Source organism: Gigantopelta aegis, chromosome 6, assembly GCF_016097555.1.
Source record: "Gigantopelta aegis isolate Gae_Host chromosome 6, Gae_host_genome, whole genome shotgun sequence".
NCBI lineage: Eukaryota > Metazoa > Mollusca > Gastropoda > Neomphalida > Peltospiridae > Gigantopelta > Gigantopelta aegis.
The window spans coordinates 94878132-94903785 of record NC_054704.1 but is presented as its reverse complement, the minus strand read 5'-3'; the positions used below and the strand labels follow the sequence as shown (position 1 = coordinate 94903785).

At 35.6% G+C, this 25654-nt stretch overlaps 1 protein-coding gene across 1 annotated transcript in view; it reads left to right on the top strand.

Annotated features, from left to right (window-relative positions):
* Positions 1–25654, top strand: part of LOC121376310 (pikachurin-like) — a 94293-nt gene that overhangs the window by 51016 nt on the left and 17623 nt on the right. Inside the window, exons 3-4 of the mRNA XM_041504150.1 lie at positions 3721–4275; positions 5457–5658. Coding sequence (XP_041360084.1) covers positions 3721–4275; positions 5457–5658 — 757 coding nt within the window. The remainder of the gene's footprint in view (positions 1–3720; positions 4276–5456; positions 5659–25654) is intronic.

Below are 25654 nucleotides of genomic sequence, written 5' to 3'. Positions count from 1 at the left end.
GGATCTTTTTTTTATGCATTTCCTACAGTACATACCACAGCCCTTAATATAACGGTCATGGGGATCTTTTTTTATCAATTTCCTACAGTACATACCACAGCCCTTAATATAACGGTCATGGGGATCTTTTTATGCATTTCCTACAGTACATACCACAGCCCTAATATAACGGTCATGGGGATCTTTTTATGCACTTTCCTACAGTACATACCACAGCCCTTAATATAACGGTCATGGGGATCTTTTTTTATGCATTTCCTACAGTACATACCACAGCCCTTAATATAACGGTCATGGGGATCTTTTTTTATGCATTTCCCACAGTACATACCACAGCCCTTAATATAACGGTCATGGGGATCTTTTTATGCACTTTCCTACAGTACATACCACAGCCCTTAATATAACGGTCATGGGGATCTTTTTTTATCAATTTCCTACAGTACATACCACAACCCTTAATATAACGGTCATGGGGATCTTTTTATGCACTTTCCTACAGTACATACCACAGCCCTTAATATAACGGTCATGGGGATCTTTTTATGCACTTTCCTACAGTACATACCACAGCCCTTAATATAACGGTCATGGGGATCTTTTTATGCATTTCCTACAGTACATACCACAGCCCTTAATATAACAGTCATGGGGATCTTTTTTTATGCATTTCCTACAGTACATACCACAGCCCTTAATATAACGGTCATGGGGATCTTTTTATGCACTTTCCTACAGTACATACCACAGCCCTTAATATAACGGTCATGGGGATCTTTTTTTTATCAATTTCCTACAATACATACCACAGCCCTTAATATGACGGTCATGGGGATCTTTTTATGCACTTTCCTACAGTACATACCACAGCCCTTAATATAACGGTCATGGGGATCTTTTTATGCACTTTCCTACAGTACATACCACAGCCCTTAATATAACGGTCATGGGGATCTTTTTTTATGCATTTCCTACAGTACATACCACAGCCCTTAATATAATGGTCATGGGGATCTTTTTTATGCATTTCCTACAGTACATACCACAGCTCTTAATATAACAGGTTGGGATGGATAAAAAACCCAATCAGAGAACATGTCCACCAAGAGTATTAGATTCTTCAACCTAAGCACCTTAGACCAACTCATGGTGGGATTTAGCTCAGTTGGTTGAGCGCTCGCTTGAGGTGCTTGCGTTGCAAGATTCAACCACCTCATTCGATCCATTCAACTGATTGAGTTTTTTTTTTGTTCCAACCAGTGCTCCACAACTTGATAAAGGTATGTGCTTTCCTGTCTGTGGGAAATTGCATATAAAAGATCTCTTGCTGCTAGTGGAAAAATGTAACGGGTTTCCTCTGATGACTACGAGTCACCAAATGTTTGACATCCAATAGCTGATGATTAACTAATAAGTGTGCCCTCTTGGTGTTGTTAAACAAAACAAACTTTATCTTTAGGCAAGCTCTCTACCAACTGAGCTAGATATTAACGCTTGTTAACTTTTAACTGCAAAAATGTACATTCTAATGCCACAAGTATTACATTAAATACACATGATTTTGAGCATACACTTGTCAGTAAAGAAGTTTGTTTTGTTTAAGGACACCACTAGAGCACATTAATTTATTAATCATCGGCTGTTGGTTGTCAAACACTAAAGAAACAGCATGGCTGTAATAAGTGATATACTAGACTATACTAGAAATATGTTATACTCTCAGATGGTGTACGTAATACATGTAGGTAAGATTCTACACTTGTTACCACGTGCCAGTGTCATGTCTGGGACATAACAAGGTGAGCCATGGTCTATTCATCTCGTATCATGTCTAGACATTCTGGCATATTCATTAGCTTCATTCATCTTGTCTTGTGCTAAATATATCATGTTATCGACAAATACCTTGTACAGAGGAAGTTACAGTACTCCAGTATTGGGATATGTTTATTTATCCTAAATCAATTACAAGAATTTATCTCACACAGTGGAATTTACAGTGCTCAAGTATTGGGTATATGTATATTTCGACTAATTAAATTACATGAATTTATTTTGTACAGAAGAAGTACAGTGTTCAAGTATGTTTATTTCTACTAATTAAAATATGTGAATATTTGGTTAAAATAATGTAAAAATATCATGTTAGATATTGGCATGTTGTGTTTTAGTAATGAATTGAAATGGTTATTTAACAGTGTGTTTAATGATATTATTTATTTATATGGATATTATTAACCATCTTGTTATATGTGAATTGTGAATCATGACCAATGCAACTCAATGTTGGATTCCTCAAAAACTGGGAGATTGAGTTGGATTGTTGTAATTTTTTCTTGTTTTTGTTTGTTGTCGTTATTTCTCTTTTAGCTGTTGTTAAAAAGATGGAGATACAAAAGGAAAAATCTTTTTTATTTAAAAACAATATTTACATAATTAATGCCTTTAAAAAAAAAAACAAAAAAAATAACAAAGGATACTAAATACACTCTACAAACATCTGAACATATTTAATATTACACTTGCGTCGGAAGTGGGTGGGGTGGGGAGAGGGGTAAGGGTCATGTGCCCCCCCACTTTGTAGCAGCAGCAGCGATGGTTCATATATATAATTATACAAACTAGCAATAGCTAGTGGGAATTTCCCTATTAGCTCAGTTGGTAGAGCACTGGATTCTCGTAGTGAGAGTCCGTGGTTCGAATCCCCTCAGTGGAGGTTGATTTGTATTCTGTTACATATATATATATATCTGTGTGTGTGTGTGTATCTTGTCTGTGTGTGCGCGCGCACCCACTTTTTGGCACCTTCCTACACCCCTGTGTATTAGGATGAAACTTGATAAACACTTACTGTTAAACTTTCTTACCTTGATGCTGAAAGAACTAAACGACCCCAAGATAACTGTGAGTTGAGACAAACATGGCATTTGTTTTTAGAAAATTACACTGTTGGACCATTTCTCAATATCCAGATATCCTATGCTAACAAGATAACAAAGCCATGGGACCATTTCTTGACATCCAGATTTTTTTTGTCTGACAAGATAACAGAGGTCTAGACCATGGGACTATTTCCCCAACATCCTGGAATAACAAGATTACAGAGGTCGAGACAATTGGACTATTTCTCAGTATCCAGATGTCCTGGGATTACGAGGTAAAGGTCGAGACCATGAAACACGTTCTCCACCTCAAGATATCCTGTTATAAGATAAAAGGGTTGACAAAACTGTACATTAATTTTTATGCTATATTGGCTTATTGGTTAATAATTAGTGATTAGTAAGAAAGAGGTCAAGGAAGTAGTCTGATTTGGACACCAAAACGGCACCTTCCATTGAAATTAGCACTATTGGAACTGATTGTTAATCTTGTCAGTAGATGTATACAATAGGTTTAGTTGAAAAAGACATTTAAATTTCTTTGAACCTAGTTTTTGAGAAACATATTAGACTCATGTACATTAGATACTATTTTTCTTACTACTTGTTTAAAAATGTATCCAACTGGCTTTTGCTAGTTAGATATGTTTTCAAGCAAATTATATCAAATGGTCATGCATGTAGTATTCTGTATTGTAATACCGGTATACCTGTATGACTATATGTGTGACTAGTATTTTTCATCTTTATGTCTTTTCAATCTGTTTAGACATTTCTGGTTTGGAATTGTAGTTTACTATTTGTACATTATTTTAAACATATATTTTATCTTTTGTAGTTGATCCTGACTTTGTTTCTGTGGAACCAATGAGCACAGAAAATGCAGACAGTCCTAAGTTAACACAGGACAATGATCACACAGCCTATACAATTCACAAGGCTCACGACACAGACTCCTTACCCATTGATGACAATGTTAACATTTTACACGGAAATGCTGAAAGCCAGTCAGGCAGTTCCGATGTATCTAACCAACCAAAAGACAAACTGGTGCAGCTTCATGCAGAACACAGCGCCAAAAAGACAAAGAGTTTACAGGATTCCCAGAACCAAGTGTTGGTGCCCACAGAACCTGAAATTAAAATAAAAACTATTGACTTGAAGCAGGATCTTCCCGATCCAATTTCCTATTTTCATATCAGAGAAGGGGGAGACAACTCTCTGGATTTAGAGCAGCATGCGAAGTACCGATTCGGCAAGGGAGAGAAGCTGTTGCCGGAGAAGGTAACGTGCAGTGGTATCGACTGCACTAACAATGGAACGTGCACGGTGGAAGGGGGAATCCCACAATGCAACTGTCCGCTGGGCACCACTGGAATTAGATGTGAAATATGTAAGTTAATAATTGGTTTATTGTTGATGCTTCTTTCTTCATGGGCTATCTTTCGTCTTTCTTTCTTTATTTCTTTCTTTCTTTTCTTCTTTCTTTCTTTCTTTCTTTCTTTTCTTTCTTTCTTTCTTTTCTTTCTTTCTTGAATCATCATGACACAATATTTTACACAAACCATTGTCTTGTTCATGTGTTGGTTATGCATCACTGTAAATCCATACAAATTATTAATCATTTATGTGAAAAACAGACGGTGTTCTGAAATTCAGAAGTGACTCATTTCAATGCATTTTTGAGGTAATTGATTAAGTTAGCAAATGGGAGACCCCATATCACATCAATCAAGAATTTTTATGACGGCTTTCAAAATTAATGAAAGTTGTTGTATAAGTTTACATTCATGAGTTATGTTTAGTGTATAAATTTGAGATCAATCCGACCTTTCATTATAGTTTGACCTGACCTTGACACCTCATGACCTTTCAGATGTTATAACGCCTCTTCTAGTCGACATAAATATATGATTTTGGTGTCATTGTAAAGCTATTATATGTATCTATATTTGTAGGTAATGAAACACATTGAGAAAAATATTAAAATTTTCAGTTTGACTGTTGACATCACCTTGCTAAAATCCTGTCATCTGTTATTTTTGAGATTTTTTGTTATATTAAGCCAATGCGCATTCTTTTAGAGTTATGTTATTTGAAATCTACCATCAACTGACATTGTGGCCGGCAGAACCATATCTGAACCAGGAAATATTTGTATATAGTATTTTTTTTCTTGCCTGATCTCAATAGGCCCGAGGGTAAAACCGATATCCTACATCATTCATTAATTTGCCTGAGGTGCTTGCATCGCAGGATCAAACTACCTCGGTGGATCCATTCAACTGATTGGGTTTTTCTCGTTCCAGTGCACCATGACTGGTCAAAGGTTATGGTATGTGCTTTCCTGTCTGTGCGAAAGTGCATATAAAAGATGGAAAAATGTAGCGGGTTTTCTCTGAAAACTATGAGTCAGGATTACTAACTGTTTGACACCCAATAGCCAATAATTAATTAATAGATGTGCTCTCGTGGTGTTGTTGACCAAAACAAACAAACTAACATTAACTAGTTATTCTCTATTTATAACAATGTTCCCTAATTCCTTATCAATGTTGGTCTTTTTTCTTTCAGTGATCACTGTTCGTTACCCCAAGTTCCGTGGTACTGGGTTCCTGGCGCTGCCCGTGTTGCGGAATGCTCACAAGGAGTTCCGCATCTCCCTGGAGTTCCTGCCAGAAGCCAAACATGGACTGCTGCTGTTCAGCGCCGAGATTGAGGGCGCCAAGGCCGACTTCTTCTCCGTGTCCCTCGTCGATGGATTTGTCGAACTCAGGTAAGCAGTACGGCCATACTATGTGTCTCAGACCTTGCTTTTTAAGGGCAGGTATCACTCCCACTCCCCCATCACTCCCCTGAGAGTAGTTCAAGGAGGGTTACTTTTGGCTCCCCTAAGTAGCATGGGGCGGGACATAGTCCAGTGGTAAAATGTTCGGTTGATGCACGGTCTGTGTGGGATCAATCCCCGTCGGTGGGCCCACTGAGCTATTTCTTGCTCCAGCCAGTCCACCACGACTGGTATATCAAAGGCAGTGGTATTTGTTATCCTGTCTGTGGGATGTGCATATAAAAGATCCCTTGCTGCTAATCGAAAAGAGTAGCCCATGAAGTGGTGACAGCGTTTCCTCCCTCAATATCTGTGTGGTCCTTAACTATATGTCTGAGGCCACATAACTGTAAATAAAATGTGTTGAGTGCTTCGTTAAATAAAACATTTCCTTCCTTCATTCCCCTAGGTAGCATCTGAATTTATATGGTAATAACTTAAATGGCAACCCATAATCTAAGTTAGGGGAGAAATTAATCATTCCCCCAGTTTTGATCACGTTGATGTCTGCATTGTCTCAGAGTAGTTTCTGTGGTGCCATGGGTCGGTCGCAGGAAATTGTCCTCAATGGAATCATTTGCATATGCCTGTCTTCATATCATGGTATGGCATTGTCCATACATCCATCTTGTCTGTCCATCCGTCGAGAAACGAAACATCTTTCTTATCAGTTCATATAGGATCATCAGACCTTGCATGCAGGTTCAGCTTGTGTTGGTGGTGTGCTGTGTACCATAACTAGGTCACCACGACCTACTTTTCATGCATCACTGCACCTGAAAGGAAATCTTTATCCAGGCCATATCTTCCTTATTAATTCATATATAATCATCAAACCTTGCATGCAAGTACAACTTGAGATGGCGATGTGTCACATACCATAACTAGTTTTATTGTGTTCTAACCAATGGCCAACAACGGGTACATCAAAGGCCATGGTATGTAATATCCTGTCTGTGGGGAAAATGCATGTAAAGGATCCTTTGCTGCTAATGGAAAAATGTAGCAAGTTTCCCCTGATGACAACTTGTCAGAATTATAAAATGTTTGACACCCAACAGCCAATTATTAATTAATCAATGTGCTCTAGTGGTGTCTTTGAACAAAACATATTATAAATTGTGACAAGTCATTGTAGTACCATAAGCTGCTTACATAATAAATATCACATGTTGTATTGTGATTTTGTGTAAGTTTTTGATTTAACACAAACCTAGTGGTAATGGAGCAGTTATACATGGCTTCCACCTGCAGTTTCAGATGTGAGAAAAGTGTGTGAATAAGAGTGCTATATAAAAACAGGGTTCATAGATCATCTCTGGTGATTTCTGAGACAACACAGATGTTCTGATTAAAGATTAATCTCTATATGCCATCCACAAACCCATGCATTTGCACTGCATTGAATCTGCTCATTCTGAATGCAAAGCTGTTTGTGACAATGAAATTAAAAGTACAAGAAATGTCTTTGGCATGAGAACATGGGTGTATTATAACGATATTAAAACAGCAAAGCAATCAGTAATGGATTCTGCTTTGGTTCTTTTTAATAGATTGCACATATGGCAAAGATGAAAAGCTAATGAGCTTATACATAAAACAGCACACACATTGTACACAGCACATCATATGGTACCATGGTTTTTACTATCTCAAGACATTTTTTAAATCCTTGTCTTAAAATTATTTTAATTGTTAGAAATGTCTTTGGCATGAAAGAATGGGTGTATCATAATGATATTCAAACAGCAAGCAATAAGTTATGGATTCTGTGTTTTTTAGTAGATTGCACATATAGCCTAAATGCAAAGCTATGTGGCATATACATAAAACAGCACACACACTGATTGTATTTGAAGTCGGTTGGTTTATGGCAGGATAACCCAGTTTGCTGCAATGTGGCTGTTGTGCGGTGCTGCAGGATCTGTCAAATTCACTTTGATGATTAATACAACAACCGGCCTTGTCCCCTGTAATGGCATGTCATTGACTTGTGATGTGTTCAAGTCCCCCATGAGTCACGGCTTCCAACTTGCTGGAAAACACTGGGGATTAATGTTATTGTTATTGTCTTCTAGGAAGAAGAGCGTTTGTGTATATCTGACACCATGAAAAGTCAAAAACCTAACTTGAAAAAAAATAAAAGTTTGTTTTGTTTAGCAAGAGCACATTGATTTATTATTCATCGGCTATTGGATGTCAGATTATTGGTAATTCTGTTTGCGTAAAATGGGAACTGATGAATCGGCATATAACTGTATAATGAATAAAGTTAAAATTCATATACCTTTAGTCTCGGTGTACTGCATTATCGATTATTTCAATAGCAATGCAGCAAAGGCTATTCTAACATTTTGTCTTCACCCCTGTATTAAAAATAAGATTAATCTATATACTTTGATGGCAGTTTGTTAAGTAAACTTGTTTTTTTAACATAGAAATGTTTTGTAAAAAAAACATTTTTGAGTTGGTATGGGTTTAAAACTCAGTAATATGTATGAATATAATATTTAATATTGTTTATTATAGACTTATATGTCAATTCATCGATTCCCTTTTCACGCAGACGGACTATAACAGTGTTAGATATACTGTACCAGCATTGGTGTACTAGTAGTGTCGGGAATGGGTCCACTGAGATGTTTGATCCTATGATGCAGACACAAGGACCAGGGGCCTAGCTTCCATATACGCATGTACGCAGTTGTGTACCACCTGAGATTGCAAATATTTTTTTAAAATTAAAATATATGATGTAAACGCACAGCCAACAGTGTTTTATTCCATCGCTGAAAAAGTCTGCGTACCACGTGAGAATGCCAAGCTAGGCCCCAGAGGACCGAGTGCTCTATCCACTGAGCTACATCCCACCTGAAGAGAAATAATGCAGGGTTTGAAATTACCCTTTTTTGTGGTAGGCTGTAATTGGGATCTAATTTCAACTTGCTTAGTCCCCACAAAAGTAATTGATTTTCTTCTTATTAAAGATTTAACTCATGTGATTTCATTTTTACATATTTCCATTCTTATGTCCTGTTAAGGTTCAAGCACACAGCCCTGGGCACACACCTCATCTATCTGGGCTGTCAGCCCAGGGCAGTGGGTTAGTGGTCAGTTGAAAGCAAATATATGGTAAAATTTGTCCCTTTTGAGCAGATTTTTGTGTTGTCATTTTAAAACCATTACAGTCAGTTTTCCATTACTGGTATGTTAATTAACAGCCTAATTGCAGCCTTGTCATATTTAGACAGCTGCCAGCTAAATTACTGGTGGGTTTTTTGTGTGTGTTTTTTTATCAAATCTCAGTAAATTCAATTTTAGATGTGGAGGGATGTATACTATCTAAATTTACTATTAACCTTTTCCTTAATTTTGAAATGAAAAGACTAGCTATGGTATGTATTCTAGATACTCCCTATGGAATAATTGGTATATATCACAGACAAGTGTAATCCTTGTGGCATTAGTAGATTACATTTTTCACATTCCTAGTCAATATTTCACAAGTCAGGTTTCAGATCAAAGAGATGCTGACTAAATAATTAAACAATAACCTTTTGTTTCTTCCTCTTTTTGTTTGCTCTGCTAATATCTAATACTTGTCATTCTGTACATGTGCATGAATGTAGTCAAACTAAAAGATTGGCAAGTCTAGGGATATACCAATAGTAGGCTTTATGCATAGATATTTATCCTGTTTATACAGGTAGAAATACATATATGTAAACAGGATCGATGTGAAATGGTTGTTATGGAAATGCATTGGTTATAACTTATAAGGACTGGTTTTTCCAACAGGTTTTATTGTTATGTGCTTGAAAATTAGATGTGAAATGGCTGTTATGGAAATACATTGGTTATAAGGACTGGCAACAGATTTTATTGTTATGTGCTTGCATAATTTTTTGTATTATTGTTCAATGAGTACATACAGTGTACACAGTAACTTTCCAGTTTTCACAATTCTATGCCTGTACATAATGACTGGACTTCTATATCTTGACATTTCTTGTGACATTTAGTGGGTGAATCATGAATACAATCCTGTTCACATAATGATGTGTTGTGTGTTAGAGCTTTGTTACAAAGGCAATTTCAAACTCCAACAGGCAGCGCGACCATTCAGAACCCGCATACATGTAGTTCTTGCTCATTACTAGCGCAAAAAGCGGCAGTGGGTCAATTTCACCCATGTTAGCTGAAAAGAACGACATGCCTTCTTCCTCAATTACATGAGCTGTGTTTGTTTCTTATTGATTTTTCTCGTCTCTTTCTGATTTATGTCACACTTCGTCTTTTGATTACGGTCCTAAACGGTTCATTTTTTTTGTTGTTGCTGAATTAATGAGCATGCCAGTTCCTAAAGAATCTAGCCTTGAATTTGCATGTTCTATGTATTGGGACATGTACATGTGAAATGAAATCATCATGGGAAATGTAGTTTGTTTGGAGTAATCATTTTATTGTTTTCTTTACAAATTACATCTTTGAAACATTTATGATCTTTGATTCTGTGCTTTCTGACTGGGAATTTGTACAGATATTTGCATGTTGTCTGATGTCTGCAATGTTAAATGGCAACTTCGGATTTTTTTTTTTCTGGTTCTGGTTCTTCCAAATTAAATTTTTGCCAGAGTTGTGTGAACTGCAAATGTACCAAATAAAGTATCTTGTCCCCAGCTAAATTCACGATAAATATGGTAGAGTTTTCTCACTGAAGTTCTTAGGGTCACATTCACTATTATAAAGCTAATAATCAGAAGGACCAATGCCCCTATACCCTCACACACTCAAAAAAAGGTAAAGGAAGAAGTTTGTTTTGTTTAATGACACCACTAGAGCACGTTGATTTATTAATCGTCAGCTATTGGATGTCAAACATTTGGTAATTTTTATATATAGTCTTAGATAGGAAACCCGCTACATTTTTCCATTAGTAGCAAGGTATCTTTTATATGCACCATCCCACAGAGAGGATAACACATATCACGGCCTTTGATATACCAGTTGTGGTGCACTGGCTGGAACGAGAAATAGCCCAATGGGCCCACTGACAGCGATCGACCTCAAACTGACCTTGCATCAAGTGAGCACTTTACCACTGGGCTACATCGCGCCCCAAAGGTAAAAGAAGCTAAATGACACTATTCTTAATAGAATGGTACATATAAAAGATCCCTTGCTGCTAATCGAAAAGAGTAGCCCATGAAGTGGCGACAGTGGGGTTTCCTCTCGCAATATCTGTGTGGTCCTTGGCTGTGAGTCTTATGCCATATGACCGTAAATAAAATGTGTTGAGTGCGTCGTTAAATAAAACATTTCCTTCTATTCTTAATGATGTTTACATTTGATGTTTTCTTAGAAATTATTACAAGGATCAATACAAAAAGATTTTTCTCAGTAAAAGACATAAAAAAAGGCAGAACATTTATTAATAGTTTTTACAAATTATATTTAATTCTCATTCACTGGTGTTGATTTCATAGCAATGTACATTGTAATATATAGATATTAATTAGTAATGGTGCAATGATGTCAACTTTTGTAGTAAAGTTTAATATTAAAGTTTTGCATTTTTAGTGTGTTGTTTCTCACAAACTATAAGTCATTGAAACTTGGTTTATAGTTGCACCTATGAATGTTCATCACAGTGCACCGAAAAATGTTTGTAATGGTGGAAAGACATTTAATTCCACAGAATTTCTGTAATATACTGATGACCTAGCGACATAAAAATATGCTGATGAGACATTTTAAGGGCTCTTCAGCATTCCAATAACGGGCATAAGGGTTAAATTATTCATGTTGGCGATAATTTCAGGCTTGGTCAAACACATGGAGAACACTTTAAGAGTTTGCAATTAAAGCTTGGTCATGTATTCACGGCTCTTTTGTCCATGAGAGGCTTGTGTACATTGCATATCCTCCTCCCTGGTGGTTTGTTATCCAGGGCAGACTGAAACATGTTGATGCTGCAGACTTCATTACAGGAACTGGAACTGACACACACCACAGACCATCATTTGCAAGACATTGATTTTTGTTTTTGACCTCCATAATTTTCACCTAGTGTCCAAGATAAACTGGATTGCTAAGGTAGTCCTCGCACAGGAGACACAGAAGAGGACGATCAAATTAATTCTTCCCATAGCTAGTGGAGTGTTAAAATTATTTTCTAGAAGCCCTGATGATGAAAATCTTTATCTTGTGATTTTCATGTTTGAAAAGAAATTATTTACATAACCCACACAATATATGGGAATGTAACACCATCTGTGAAACTTAGAATTTATTTGCCAGGTACCCATCTCCCCCATCAAAACAATTATTTTGCCTGGTCGATCCAAAAACAATAAAATAAAACTGTCAAAATCCACACTTCAGGCTGTTGACCACCTTCCCTCATTAACTTATTGAATTTTTGGATTATAATCCTTTTTAGTTATTGCATTATGTCAGCCCAGTCATAAAATATTTACCTTGTGCTAATGCTGGAATAGAGAAAACAAATGTACTGGAATCAAAAGGTCCTGATGACTGTTTAAATTTTGTTTGGTTCTTTTTAGCCATGCTTTTTCTAACCAGAATATCCTTCATGAGTTACACCTGTAATTTTCATATCATCAATACTGCCTAGATGTTAAGATACAGACACTCCCAACTAGGGCCTCCATGATTGGACTCGAGTACTCGAGGGGCAAACTCGACCCGGACCTGGGTACCCGACACTTACTACTAGATCATAATGAAACTAAAGAATAAAGTAAAATATATGCATCTTAATTCCAGAGCAGGACATGAATCTGAAATCATGCTATTGAATTAAATTTAAAAACTGGTTGATGCATTCAGTAAAGTGAAGGATGGACAGCCAGATTAAAACGAGAAACTAGCACATGATCATAACATAGAATACTAACCGAGCTTGCCTGTCATACCATTTTTATGAAACTCGTGAACAGTTTTGCTATCTGACGAGCAAAAGCAAGTCAGATACCAACATTGTTCACGAGTTTCATAAAAATGGTACGACAGGCAAGCTAGTTTAGTATTTTATTTATTACAAACCAACTGGAAAGAAACTACAAGGCAGAAGTAAGCAGATGTCGAGCCCTACTACACGTTATTTGTCTATGAACTGGGTCAGCAAGTGATCTACGTGACGCCGATATTACACTAGTTAGATATTGAATGATTGTTATGACATGAGCAATATCTTACACTGGTGTGTAATAATGATTATTATGTAACTTGTATTACTGGTTAGTTACTGCTGAAGTTATTGCTCTACTTGGTCTCATTTATACAGGTACTTGAGGCCTGTGAATGGACTCGAGTCTTGCTAGACTCCGTGCCCAAGTACTCAAGTACTCGTGGAGACCCTACTCCCAACTTTGTCAAAATGCAGTCAATGAGTACTTGAATGTAAATATTGTAAATGCCAGTATACATGAAAATGTTGAAAATGTATGATGCTCATTTTCTCTGTTTTTCTATTTCCCAAGTCATAACTGTAATTGCACTACATGACCATGATTATAATTCAGCAAATTAAGGCAGCGTGCATGACATTGTTGCTTATGTTAACACATTTACAGCAATAATTCATAGCCACTGATTAGTTTTTCCTCCAGATATTTCCCACACATACATAAGTAAGTATTGATTTAACGATGAATTAATTCATAAATATTTAATAGAACAATATGCTCTGTTTATTACAGATAAAATAATCATTTAATAATTGTGTTAGTGGCTTTATCAACATCATACATTATGTGAAAATTATTTTACAACATGCATTTTGTTTATCCTTTTCAATTTAAATTTGTAAAAATTATTTTAAAAACATTAATGCATTTTTTTTCTGGACATGCTAATAGTTTAATTTCATTTACACCATCATAGAATCATAAATTTATAATGGAAAGGAAATGAGTGGGCAGATCTTTGAAATAGGTTACAAAAACCCCACAATTATCCTGTAAACATTGTATGATTGTTTCAACAGGTTGATGGATAATCCATTTTTTCTTGGTCCCTGACACCATAATAGAAATATAAAGTGTAAAAATTGGTCACTTAATAACTGTACATGTTATGTTCATGTATTTGCCCTGTACAAATAGCTTGTTTTTTGTTTTTAAACTGAACTTTCCTGTTCCTGTGTCAATGACTTGGTGCAAGGCCATGTTATCATGCCATCATGTGAGTGGCCGGTACAGGTACATGCTAAGAACTGTACATGTTTTTTCCATGTACAGTAAAAGCCTTCTAAACCAGACACTGTCAGGACCAAGAAAAAAGTCAGTTTTTAGAGGTATCTGGTTTAGTGAGGTTCTGTTCATTACTGACATATGAAAAGACATATGAAAAGGGACTGGAAAACATCCAGTTTTAAGGATCTGGTTTTGAATGGTTTAACTGTATTTGTGATATTTTTATTATAATGTTTTTGAATAATGTTTTCAGTCTAACAGACATGATGCATGACCATGTCACGATGACATCATGTGAGTGGGCGGTATTGGTACCACATGTGGACACACCACTGGCTTCAACCCAAAATAAGTTCTTCTTTCATCTCATTGAAGAGCGAACTGTGAGCCTCATACATGTATACTGACAAGTGCTTCACATTAAGTATATGCCATACGATGGTATATATGCTATCTTATCTGTATAAAGAGCATATGTTATTGCAGATGTTTTTCTGTTTTGTTATGTAGACCAAATGCTGCAATACACATATGCAACTCCTGCAATTAAGCAAATGTCCATAGCAAAAAGATACATGCCATTGAAAAAGTGAATATAGTCCAAGACAAAAACTTATAGGGAATTGCTTAGTTTTTAGCTTGATGTGTTGTATTTCCAATGTCCTGAAACTGTAAAATAAATATGTCATTTCACCCACACCTGTTTTAGTTCATAATGGCCTAAAGACATTATTCTTTATCTCCATCTGTCTTTTTGTTTCATCTTTTTCTATCCCTTTTTCTTTCTTGAATAAGATTAATGAAAGCAAGCCATTATTATAATAATAAATATTTTACATCTAGGTTCCAAATGCATCCCTAAGGGTTTAGGAAGTTTTATTTTTTTATTTGCAGACATGTTGTTGTACATGTTTGCTGAATATTTGTTGAATATGTTTTTACACACAAAAGTCATTTATAGGATATGGCAAATATTGATTCTTTCTTTCGACAGTCAATTGGATAATTGTTTCTAAACTAGTTTTTACGACTCTATAATGGTGGCAGCTATCGTGGGATGGAGCTGAAATTAACATGGTCCAAACTGAAACACATTGAGAAACATAATATTTATTAAATTTGCTCATTGGTAAACTTTTTCCATTTGTAACTTGACGCTAATTCTCCCACACCTCTAGAGACATGAAAATGAAAATTCACATCATCAAACGACTAATTATATTGAGAATACTATGTTAGATTTATTTTGGCATTTATCAGCGGAGAATCATTTGCGCAACTTTATATCCTGTGGAGATAACAAATCAGATTGCATACAGAATCATATTTAGAATTAATTTTTTTTCAGAATTGAATTGTTTAAATATAATGCCAGTGCTATATGTATGTGCTAAAATCTGTTTTAATTTAGAGGTGTCACTTTATTTGCCCTGAAAACATGTCTCTGAGCATCTTGTTTTCAAACTTTTCCTTGGAGCATGCCCCTGAACCCCCTACTGATATTACTCCCTTTGGGAGTCCAACTCATTTGCATTTAGCAAACTTAAATTTTAGAAGTTTGTGACCCGCCTTTTACAAACTCCTGGGTTCGCTGCTGTGCTTTTTTCCAACTGTTGAAGACCCAGTATTAACAAGTTAAGCTTATTTTGTTACTAGTCACCCACCCCTTAATTTAGGCCAGGTATGGTCTTGCCTACAATTATTGGACTATATTAATGCTTCAGTAACTTTCAGACTAATTCACTGGATCAGTGCAAGATTGTTCTCTCTTCAGAATTTCCATATTGAGAAAATGATCAAGAAATAAGTAAAACTGAAACATAAATCAGACTTTCTATTCTGATTATGTTGCCATATTGTGATTAACTGATAGGATATTTCAGAAAAATTGCTTGTGATTTTTACTGACATTGGCAACATGCCAGAACATAATGAACATAATGGACATAAAAACACAGCTGTAGATGATGACATTCGTGTACCAACCCAGTGAATTACACTAACTGTTCATGTGTATCTGGGAAACTACAATGTATAACCTTTTGAAAATATGAATTTTTTTTTATATGAATGAATGAATGTGTATGTAAACTGAGAATTAATGGATCTTCCAAGATGTTACTATACTATACCCGGTAATACCCAGTAATACCCAGTAATACCTGACAACTCCATTATTTTCTGTAAAGAACTTTTGAAAGAAGGAAGGAATGCATTATTAATCAATGATCTCAACACATTTTAATTAAGGTTATATAGTATTAGACATATGGCTAAGGACCACACAGATAATGATATAGCTAGAAACCCACTTCCACCAAACAGTAGGCTACTTTTTCTGATTAGCAGCAAGGGATGTTTTATATGCAGCACCCCACACACAGGATGGTACATACCACGTCCTTTGTTACATCAGATGTGGAGCACTGGCTGGAATGAGAAATATCTCAATGGGCCCACCAACAGGGATCAATTCTTGACCAACTGTGCATCAAACAGCACTTTACCACTGGTTAAAATCACGATTTTGATGGAAAACTGTGCATCAAACAGCACTTGACCACTGGTTAAAATCACGATTTTGATGGAAAACTGTGCATCAAACAGCACTTTACCATTGGTTAAAATCACGATTTTGATGGAAAACTGCATCAAACAGCACTTTACCACTGGTTAAAATCACGATTTTGATGGAAAACTGTGCATCAAACAGCACTTTACCACTGGTTAAAATCACGATTTTGATGGAAAACTGTGCAACAAACAGCACTTTACCACTGGTTAAAATCACGATTTTGATAGAGAATGGATATATATGTATACGTTACACATTCATTGTTCCTTTCAACCCCTTCCACAATTTTTTTAATAAAAAATGTTTGATTTTCCCTTGGACATTGGCAGTATTTGGGGTAATTTACTGTAATAAAAATAAAAAAGTTAATTTACAACATCTATCTAAATATATACTAGATTTCACAGACATTTAATCATTATGTGATACATAATTCATTTCATGGTTTCAATTACATACGCGTAGTCCTAATAAACATTTACTTTATAACTTGCTGTAATAATATACCATCTTTTCTGGATACATGTAACTGATTTAATGAACAAAATGAAAAGTAAAAGGAAATATACAGAAATACAGTGAAACCCCAGACCCTCTGCAAACCGGAATTCCCCAAAACAAAAAATAGACATTTTAACGGTCCTTTGTTAAATATCAGTACAGAACATAACCTCTTTAAAGCAGATACCTGTAAAAACAGGACTTTTTACTTAGACCCAAGGGGGTTCAGTTTAAATCGGTTTCACTGTAGTTATCAGATAATGTATGATGGGTTAGTTAGGGTGAGGGTTATGAAAATCCAAGATTACATGTTAATTAAATTACAGCACGATGAAGCATAAATTATCTCTAACCCTCACTGAAGTTTGTCATTCCAGCTAGTGTATAAAGATTTATAGCTCGGTTGATTCGGATGTAAACTATAAAACTGGTCGCACCAGAAGAGTTATTATGTCTACGCATACAATGTACCGGAACTGCTTCATGTTTCATCTCGTATGCAATGTTAACAGAAATAAAAGATGTTTCCAGAATTCCTCATTTTAATGCTACCCAAGCCAGTGCACCATAACTGGTATATCAAAGACCGTGGTATGTGCTATCCTGTCTGTGGGATGGTGCATATAAAAGATCTCATGCTACTAATGGAAAAAAATGGAACGGGTTTCCTCTCTAAGACTATATGTCAAAATTACCACGTTTGACATCCAATAGCCCATGATTAATAAATCAATGTGCTCTAGTGGTGTCTTTTCATTGTTCATTTTATTTTAACTGTATTTTCATGCTTATATCCAATTACGGTTCAAGCACAATGTACTGGGCACACACCTCAGCTATCTGGGCTGTCGAAGACAGAGGGTTAGTTGTTAGTTGTTAGTGAGAGTGAAGTTGGTGTAGTGACCTCAGATTAAGACCTCTCAGGATGCTGCTAGTCACACTGAAGATATGAAAATGGGGCTAACAATACATTTTTGTATCTACCCATTGAGTTGTTACAAAATTTGGCTCTGAATGGGATCTGGAGGTGAGACGTAGCTCAGTGGTACAGCACTCACCTGATGTCTGATCGATCTAGGATCAATCCCCGCCCACCCATTGGGCTATTTCTCGTTTCAGCCAGTGCTCCACAACTGGTGTAACAAAGGCTGTGGTATGCACTATCCTATCTGTGGGATGGTGCATATAAAAGATCCTTTGCTGCTAATCGAAAAGAGTAGCCTATGAAGTAGTGACAGCTGGTTTCCTCTCTCATATCTGTGTGGTCCTTAACCATAATGCCCGACACCATATAACCATAAATAAAATGTGTTGAGTGCGTTGTTAAATAAAATATTTCCTTCCTTCTTTCCTGAATGGGATCTGTCCTGGAATGTGAAACCAGCACCTTCCCAGTCTTTAGTCTGATGGCTTAACCACTACACCACCGAGGCTGGTGTTCTGGGATTGTATCCATTGTAATTTTCAGCTCTGTGTCTATGAACAGGCAAGAGGCAGGATTCAACTTGTTCGTGGAACTCTTGCTGTGATGGAGTCCTAGGATCAATTGGCCTTGACAGTCCATTGAGTTTTATTCCAGTCCCAACCAGTGTCCCATAACTGGTTTATTAAAGGCCATGGTATCAGCTGTCCTTTCTCTGGGAAAGTGCTGTTAATAGATCACTTTCTACTAATGGAAAAATGTAGCAGGTTTCCTCAGAAGACTACATGTCACAATTACCAAAAGTATGATATCCAATATCCCTCCCCCTGGATCCCACATTGTACATTCCTGCAGATTTTGATAATGTTGTCATTTATACTTATTCTGTGCTTATATCCAATTAAGGTTCAAGCATGCTGTCCTTGGCACGCACACATCAGCCATCAGGGCTGTCTGTCAAAAACAGTAGGTTAGAGGTTAGTTGTTAGTGATTAGTTAGAAAGAAGTCAGTGTAGTGGCCTTACACCTACCCAACCAGTCATTAAACTCGATCCGGGTGTGAACCGGTACCAGTATGTGAACCGAGTACCTACCAGCCTTAAATCTGGTAGTTAACCACTACACCACAAAGGCCAGTGAAAGTTGATTTAATTAATTTCAACTTATTTTCGTGCTTATATCCAATTAAGGTTAAAGCATGCTGTACTGGGCACACACCTCAGCTATCTGGGCTGTCTGTCCAGGACAGTGGATTAGTTGTTAGTTGGTCAGTGGTTAGTCAGAGAGAAGATGGTGTAGTGGCCTTACACCTACCCATTGAACCAACCGTTAAGAACTCGCTCTGGGTAGGTGCTGGTAATGGGCTGCAAACCGTGTACCTACCAGCTTTAAATCTGGTAGACCAGTGAAAGGTCAGGTAAGAGTGTTTAACATGCATATTCAGAACAAGCTTCTGTAGTGCACTCCTGTTCTGGGCACAGGTGCCGGCCAGTGAAAGTTGAGTAGTATATTTTTATGCTGGTGTGCATAATGAAGTAAATGTCTGATGTAATGTTACACTGGTGCTTAATTAAGAGAGTGACAGGCAGGCTGGAGTGGCTCATTAAATCTGTTCTCTCTACAAGTCCCATCTGCTGCCTGCGTCTGGAAACTGATGAGCTCCATTAACGTACCATGACAACAGAGGCCTGTTAAAACAACAAACAATCACATACAGACCGTCATACACTGCTAGATGTGTTGAAGATGGGACTTTCAAAGACATTTTTTGTACAATAATTTGTCCATTCACTATAAGGCCCATGTAAGCAAACTAATTTTGTAAAAAAAAAAAAAATTAAATTGATTTTAGTCAGGCTATATTATCAAAGCAAAAATATTTTGACCTCCTGTACATATATACTGTCTGAAAATGTACCGGTACATGCTAAAATCCCTGTTTTTGTTAAACGTGGAAAAAAACCCCATCATACCGGTACATAGAAATAAGTAAATCAAGAAGATGATCTAAGCATTAGTGCTGTATGGAATTTATGAAAAACAACAACAAATAACAGAATTCTCAAACGTATTCAATTTCATAACTTTCATTTAGCACACACATTGTGATAATTGTTTTATTATATAACCAAGGTGGCCATTAGAAATTCAAAACTTCTATAGACATGACATCAGAACCACATTTTGAAGCATTAAATCATTAGTATTGTGAACAACACTGACAATTAGAAAGATTAAAATATTTGAAACAACACACTTATAGAATAGGTTAATTGTTGTTATATGAAAACAACACACTTATAGAATAGGTTAATTGTTGTTATATGAAAACAACACACTTATAGAATAGGTTAATTGTTGTTATATGAAAACAACACACTTATAGAATAGGTTAATTGTTGGTATATGAAAACAACCCACTTATAGAATAGGTTAATTGTTGTTATATGAAAACAACCCACTTATAGAATAGGTTAATTGTTGTTATATGAAAACAACACACTTATAGAATAGGTTAATTGTTGTTATATGAAAACAACACACTTATAGAATAGGTTAATTGTTGTTATATGAAAACAACACACTTATAGAATAGGTTAATTGTTGGTATATGAAAACAACCCACTTATAGAATAGGTTAATTGTTGTTATATGAAAACAACACACTTATAGAATAGGTTAATTGTTGTTATATGAAAACAACACACTTATAGAATAGGTTAATTGTTGTTATATGAAAACAACACACTTATAGAATAGGTTAATTGTTGTTATATGAAAACAACACACTTATAGAATAGGTTAATTGTTGTTATATGAAAACAACACACTTATAGAATAGGTTAATTGTTGTTATATGAAAACAACACACTTATAGAATAGGTTAATTGTTGGTATATGAAAACAACCCACTTATAGAATAGGTTAATTGTTGTTATATGAAAACAACACACTTATAGAATAGGTTAATTGTTGTTATATGAAAACAACACACTTATAGAATAGGTTAATTGTTGTTATATGAAAACAACACACTTATAGAATAGGTTAATTGTTGTTATATGAAAACAACACACTTATAGAATAGGTTAATTGTTGTTATATGAAAACAACACACTTATAGAATAGGTTAATTGTTGTTATATGAAAACAACCCACTTATAGAATAGGTTAATTGTTGTTATATGAAAACAACACACTTATAGAATAGGTTAATTGTTGTTATATGAAAACAACACACTTATAGAATAGGTTAATTGTTGTTATATGAAAACAACACACTTATAGAATAGGTTAATTGTTGTTATATGAAAACAACACACTTATAGAATAGGTTAATTGTTGTTATATGAAAACAACACACTTATAGAATAGGTTAATTGTTGTTATATGAAAACAACACACTTATAGAATAGGTTAATTGTTGTTATATGAAAACAACACACTTATAGAATAGGTTAATTGTTGGTATATGAAAACAACCCACTTATAGAATAGGTTAATTGTTGTTATATGAAAACAACCCACTTATAGAATAGGTTAATTGTTGTTATATGAAAACAACCCACTTATAGAATAGGTTAATTGTTGTTATATGAAAACAACCCACTTATAGAATAGGTTAATTGTTGTTATATGAAAACAACACACTTATAGAATAGGTTAATTGTTGTTATATGAAAACAACACACTTATAGAATAGGTTAATTGTTGTTATATGAAAACAACACACTTATAGAATAGGTTAATTGTTGTTATATGAAAACAACACACTTATAGAATAGGTTAATTGTTGTTATATGAAAACAACACACTTATAGAATAGGTTAATTGTTGTTATATGAAAATATTGATAGAAAAAGAAAGAAAGATTATAGCTTTAATTTTATTATTGCTTAACAGTAAACAAAATAGTTGTAATTTATTCAGTCGTAGTTATATCACTTCCCTTTCCCTTTGCCAAACTGAATGAACACTGTTTTCCTTGATCCATTGTTTATGATTTATGTATGTCATGCAGTGCAAATAAGTCATCTGTGTTTTATGTACTGGCACTGGCATAGTGTTGATTTAATTAATATACTGATGGAAAGAAAAAAGGGAACATTTGAAATTGTAGACCAAATTTAATTCAGTACTAGTAATGTCTGTATTTCATACAGAGTTGTAATGAGTGATTGAATGTCAGTAGTGTTGAAGTGACCGCTAGTATCACATAGTAATGTCTGTATTACATACAGAGTTGTAATGAGTGATTGAATGTCAGTATTGTTGAAGTGACTGCGAGTAACACATAGTAATGTCTGTATTTCATACAGAGTTGTAATGAGTGATTGAATGTCAGTGGTGTTGAAGTGACCGCTAGTATCACATAGTAATGTCTGTATTTCATACAGAGTTGTAATGAGTGATTGAATGTCAGTGGTGTTGAAGTGACCGCTAGTATCACATAGTAATGTCTGTATTTCATACAGAGTTGTAATGAGTGATTGAATGTCAGTGGTGTTGAAGTGACCGCTAGTATCACATAGTAATGTCTGTATTTCATACAGAGTTGTAATGAGTGATTGAATGTCAGTGGTGTTGAAGTGACCGCTAGTATCACATAGTAATGTCTGTATTACATACAGAGTTGTAATGAGTGATTGAATGTCAGTATTGTTGAAGTGACTGCGAGTAACACATAGTAATGTCTGTATTTCATACAGAGTTGTAATGAGTGATTGAATGTCAGTGGTGTTGAAGTGACTGCTAGTATCACATAGTAATGTCTGTATTACATACAGAGTTGTAATGAGTGATTGAATGTCAGTGGTGTTGAACGGACCGCTAGTAACACATAGTAATGTCTGTATTTCATACAGAGTTGAATGAGTGATTGAATGTCAGTAGTGTTGAAGTGACTGCGAGTATCACATAGTAATGTCTGTATTACATACAGAGTTGTAATGAGTGATTGAATGTCAGTAGTGTTGAAGTGACCGCTAGTATCACATAGTAATGTCTGTATTACATACAGAGTTGTAATGAGTGATTGAATGTCAGTAGTGTTGAAGTGACCGCTAGTATCACATAGTAATGTCTGTATTACATACAGAGTTGTAATGAGTGATTGAATGTCAGTATTGTTGAAGTGACTGCGAGTAACACATAGTAATGTCTGTATTTCATACAGAGTTGTAATGAGTGATTGAATGTCAGTGGTGTTGAAGTGACCGCTAGTATCACATAGTAATGTCTGTATTACATACAGAGTTGTAATGAGTGATTGAATGTCAGTATTGTTGAAGTGACTGCGAGTAACACATAGTAATGTCTGTATTTCATACAGAGTTGTAATGAGTGATTGAATGTCAGTGGTGTTGAAGTGACCGCTAGTATCACATAGTAATGTCTGTATTTCATACAGAGTTGTAATGAGTGATTGAATGTCAGTGGTGTTGAAGTGACCGCTAGTATCACATAGTAATGTCTGTATTTCATACAGAGTTGTAATGAGTGATTGAATGTCAGTGGTGTTGAAGTGACCGCTAGTATCACATAGTAATGTCTGTATTTCATACAGAGTTGTAATGAGTGATTGAATGTCAGTAGTGTTGAAGTGACCGCTAGTATCACATAGTAATGTCTGTATTACATACAGAGTTGTAATGAGTGATTGAATGTCAGTATTGTTGAAGTGACTGCGAGTAACACATAGTAATGTCTGTATTTCATACAGAGTTGTAATGAGTGATTGAATGTCAGTGGTGTTGAAGTGACCGCTAGTATCACATAGTAATGTCTGTATTACATACAGAGTTGTAATGAGTGATTGAATGTCAGTATTGTTGAAGTGACTGCGAGTAACACATAGTAATGTCTGTATTTCATACAGAGTTGTAATGAGTGATTGAATGTCAGTGGTGTTGAAGTGACCGCTAGTATCACATAGTAATGTCTGTATTTCATACAGAGTTGTAATGAGTGATTGAATGTCAGTGGTGTTGAAGTGACCGCTAGTATCACATAGTAATGTCTGTATTTCATACAGAGTTGTAATGAGTGATTGAATGTCAGTGGTGTTGAAGTGACCGCTAGTATCACATAGTAATGTCTGTATTTCATACAGAGTTGTAATGAGTGATTGAATGTCAGTGGTGTTGAAGTGACCGCTAGTATCACATAGTAATGTCTGTATTACATACAGAGTTGTAATGAGTGATTGAATGTCAGTATTGTTGAAGTGACTGCGAGTAACACATAGTAATGTCTGTATTTCATACAGAGTTGTAATGAGTGATTGAATGTCAGTGGTGTTGAAGTGACTGCTAGTATCACATAGTAATGTCTGTATTACATACAGAGTTGTAATGAGTGATTGAATGTCAGTGGTGTTGAACGGACCGCTAGTAACACATAGTAATGTCTGTATTTCATACAGAGTTGAATGAGTGATTGAATGTCAGTGGTGTTGGAATGGACCGCTAGTAACACATAGTTATGTCTGTATTTGATACAGAGTTGTAATGAGTGATTGAATGTCAGTGGTGTTGAATGGACCGCTAGTAACACATAGTAATGTCTGTATTTCATACAGAGTTGTAATGAGTGATTGAATGTCAGTGGTGTTGAACGACCGCTAGTAACACATAGTAATGTCTGTATTTCATACAGAGTTGTAATGAGTGATTGAATGTCAGTGGTGTTGAAGTTGTAATGAGTGATTGAATGTCAGTGGTGTTGAAGTGACCGCTAGTATCACATAGTAATGTCTGTATTTCATACAGAGTTGTAATGAGTGATTGAATGTCAGTAGTGTTGAAGTGACTGCGAGTAACACATAGTAATGTCTGTATTACATACAGAGTTGTAATGAGTGATTGAATGTCAGTATTGTTGAAGTGACTGCGAGTAACACATAGTAATGTCTGTATTTCATACAGAGTTGTAATGAGTGATTGAATGTCAGTAGTGTTGAAGTGACCGCTAGTATCACATAGTAATGTCTGTATTTCATACAGAGTTGTAATGAGTGATTGAATGTCAGTAGTGTTGAAGTGACCGCTAGTATCACATAGTAATGTCTGTATTTCATACAGAGTTGTAATGAGTGATTGAATGTCAGTAGTGTTGAAGTGACCGCTAGTATCACATAGTAATGTCTGTATTTCATACAGAGTTGTAATGAGTGATTGAATGTCAGTAGTGTTGAAGTGACCGCTAGTATCACATAGTAATGTCTGTATTTCATACAGAGTTGTAATGAGTGATTGAATGTCAGTAGTGTTGAAGTGACCGCTAGTATCACATAGTAATGTCTGTATTACATACAGAGTTGTAATGAGTGATTGAATGTCAGTATTGTTGAAGTGACTGCGAGTAACACATAGTAATGTCTGTATTTCATACAGAGTTGTAATGAGTGATTGAATGTCAGTGGTGTTGAAGTGACCGCTAGTATCACATAGTAATGTCTGTATTACATACAGAGTTGTAATGAGTGATTGAATGTCAGTATTGTTGAAGTGACTGCGAGTAACACATAGTAATGTCTGTATTTCATACAGAGTTGTAATGAGTGATTGAATGTCAGTGGTGTTGAAGTGACCGCTAGTATCACATAGTAATGTCTGTATTACATACAGAGTTGTAATGAGTGATTGAATGTCAGTATTGTTGAAGTGACTGCGAGTAACACATAGTAATGTCTGTATTTCATACAGAGTTGTAATGAGTGATTGAATG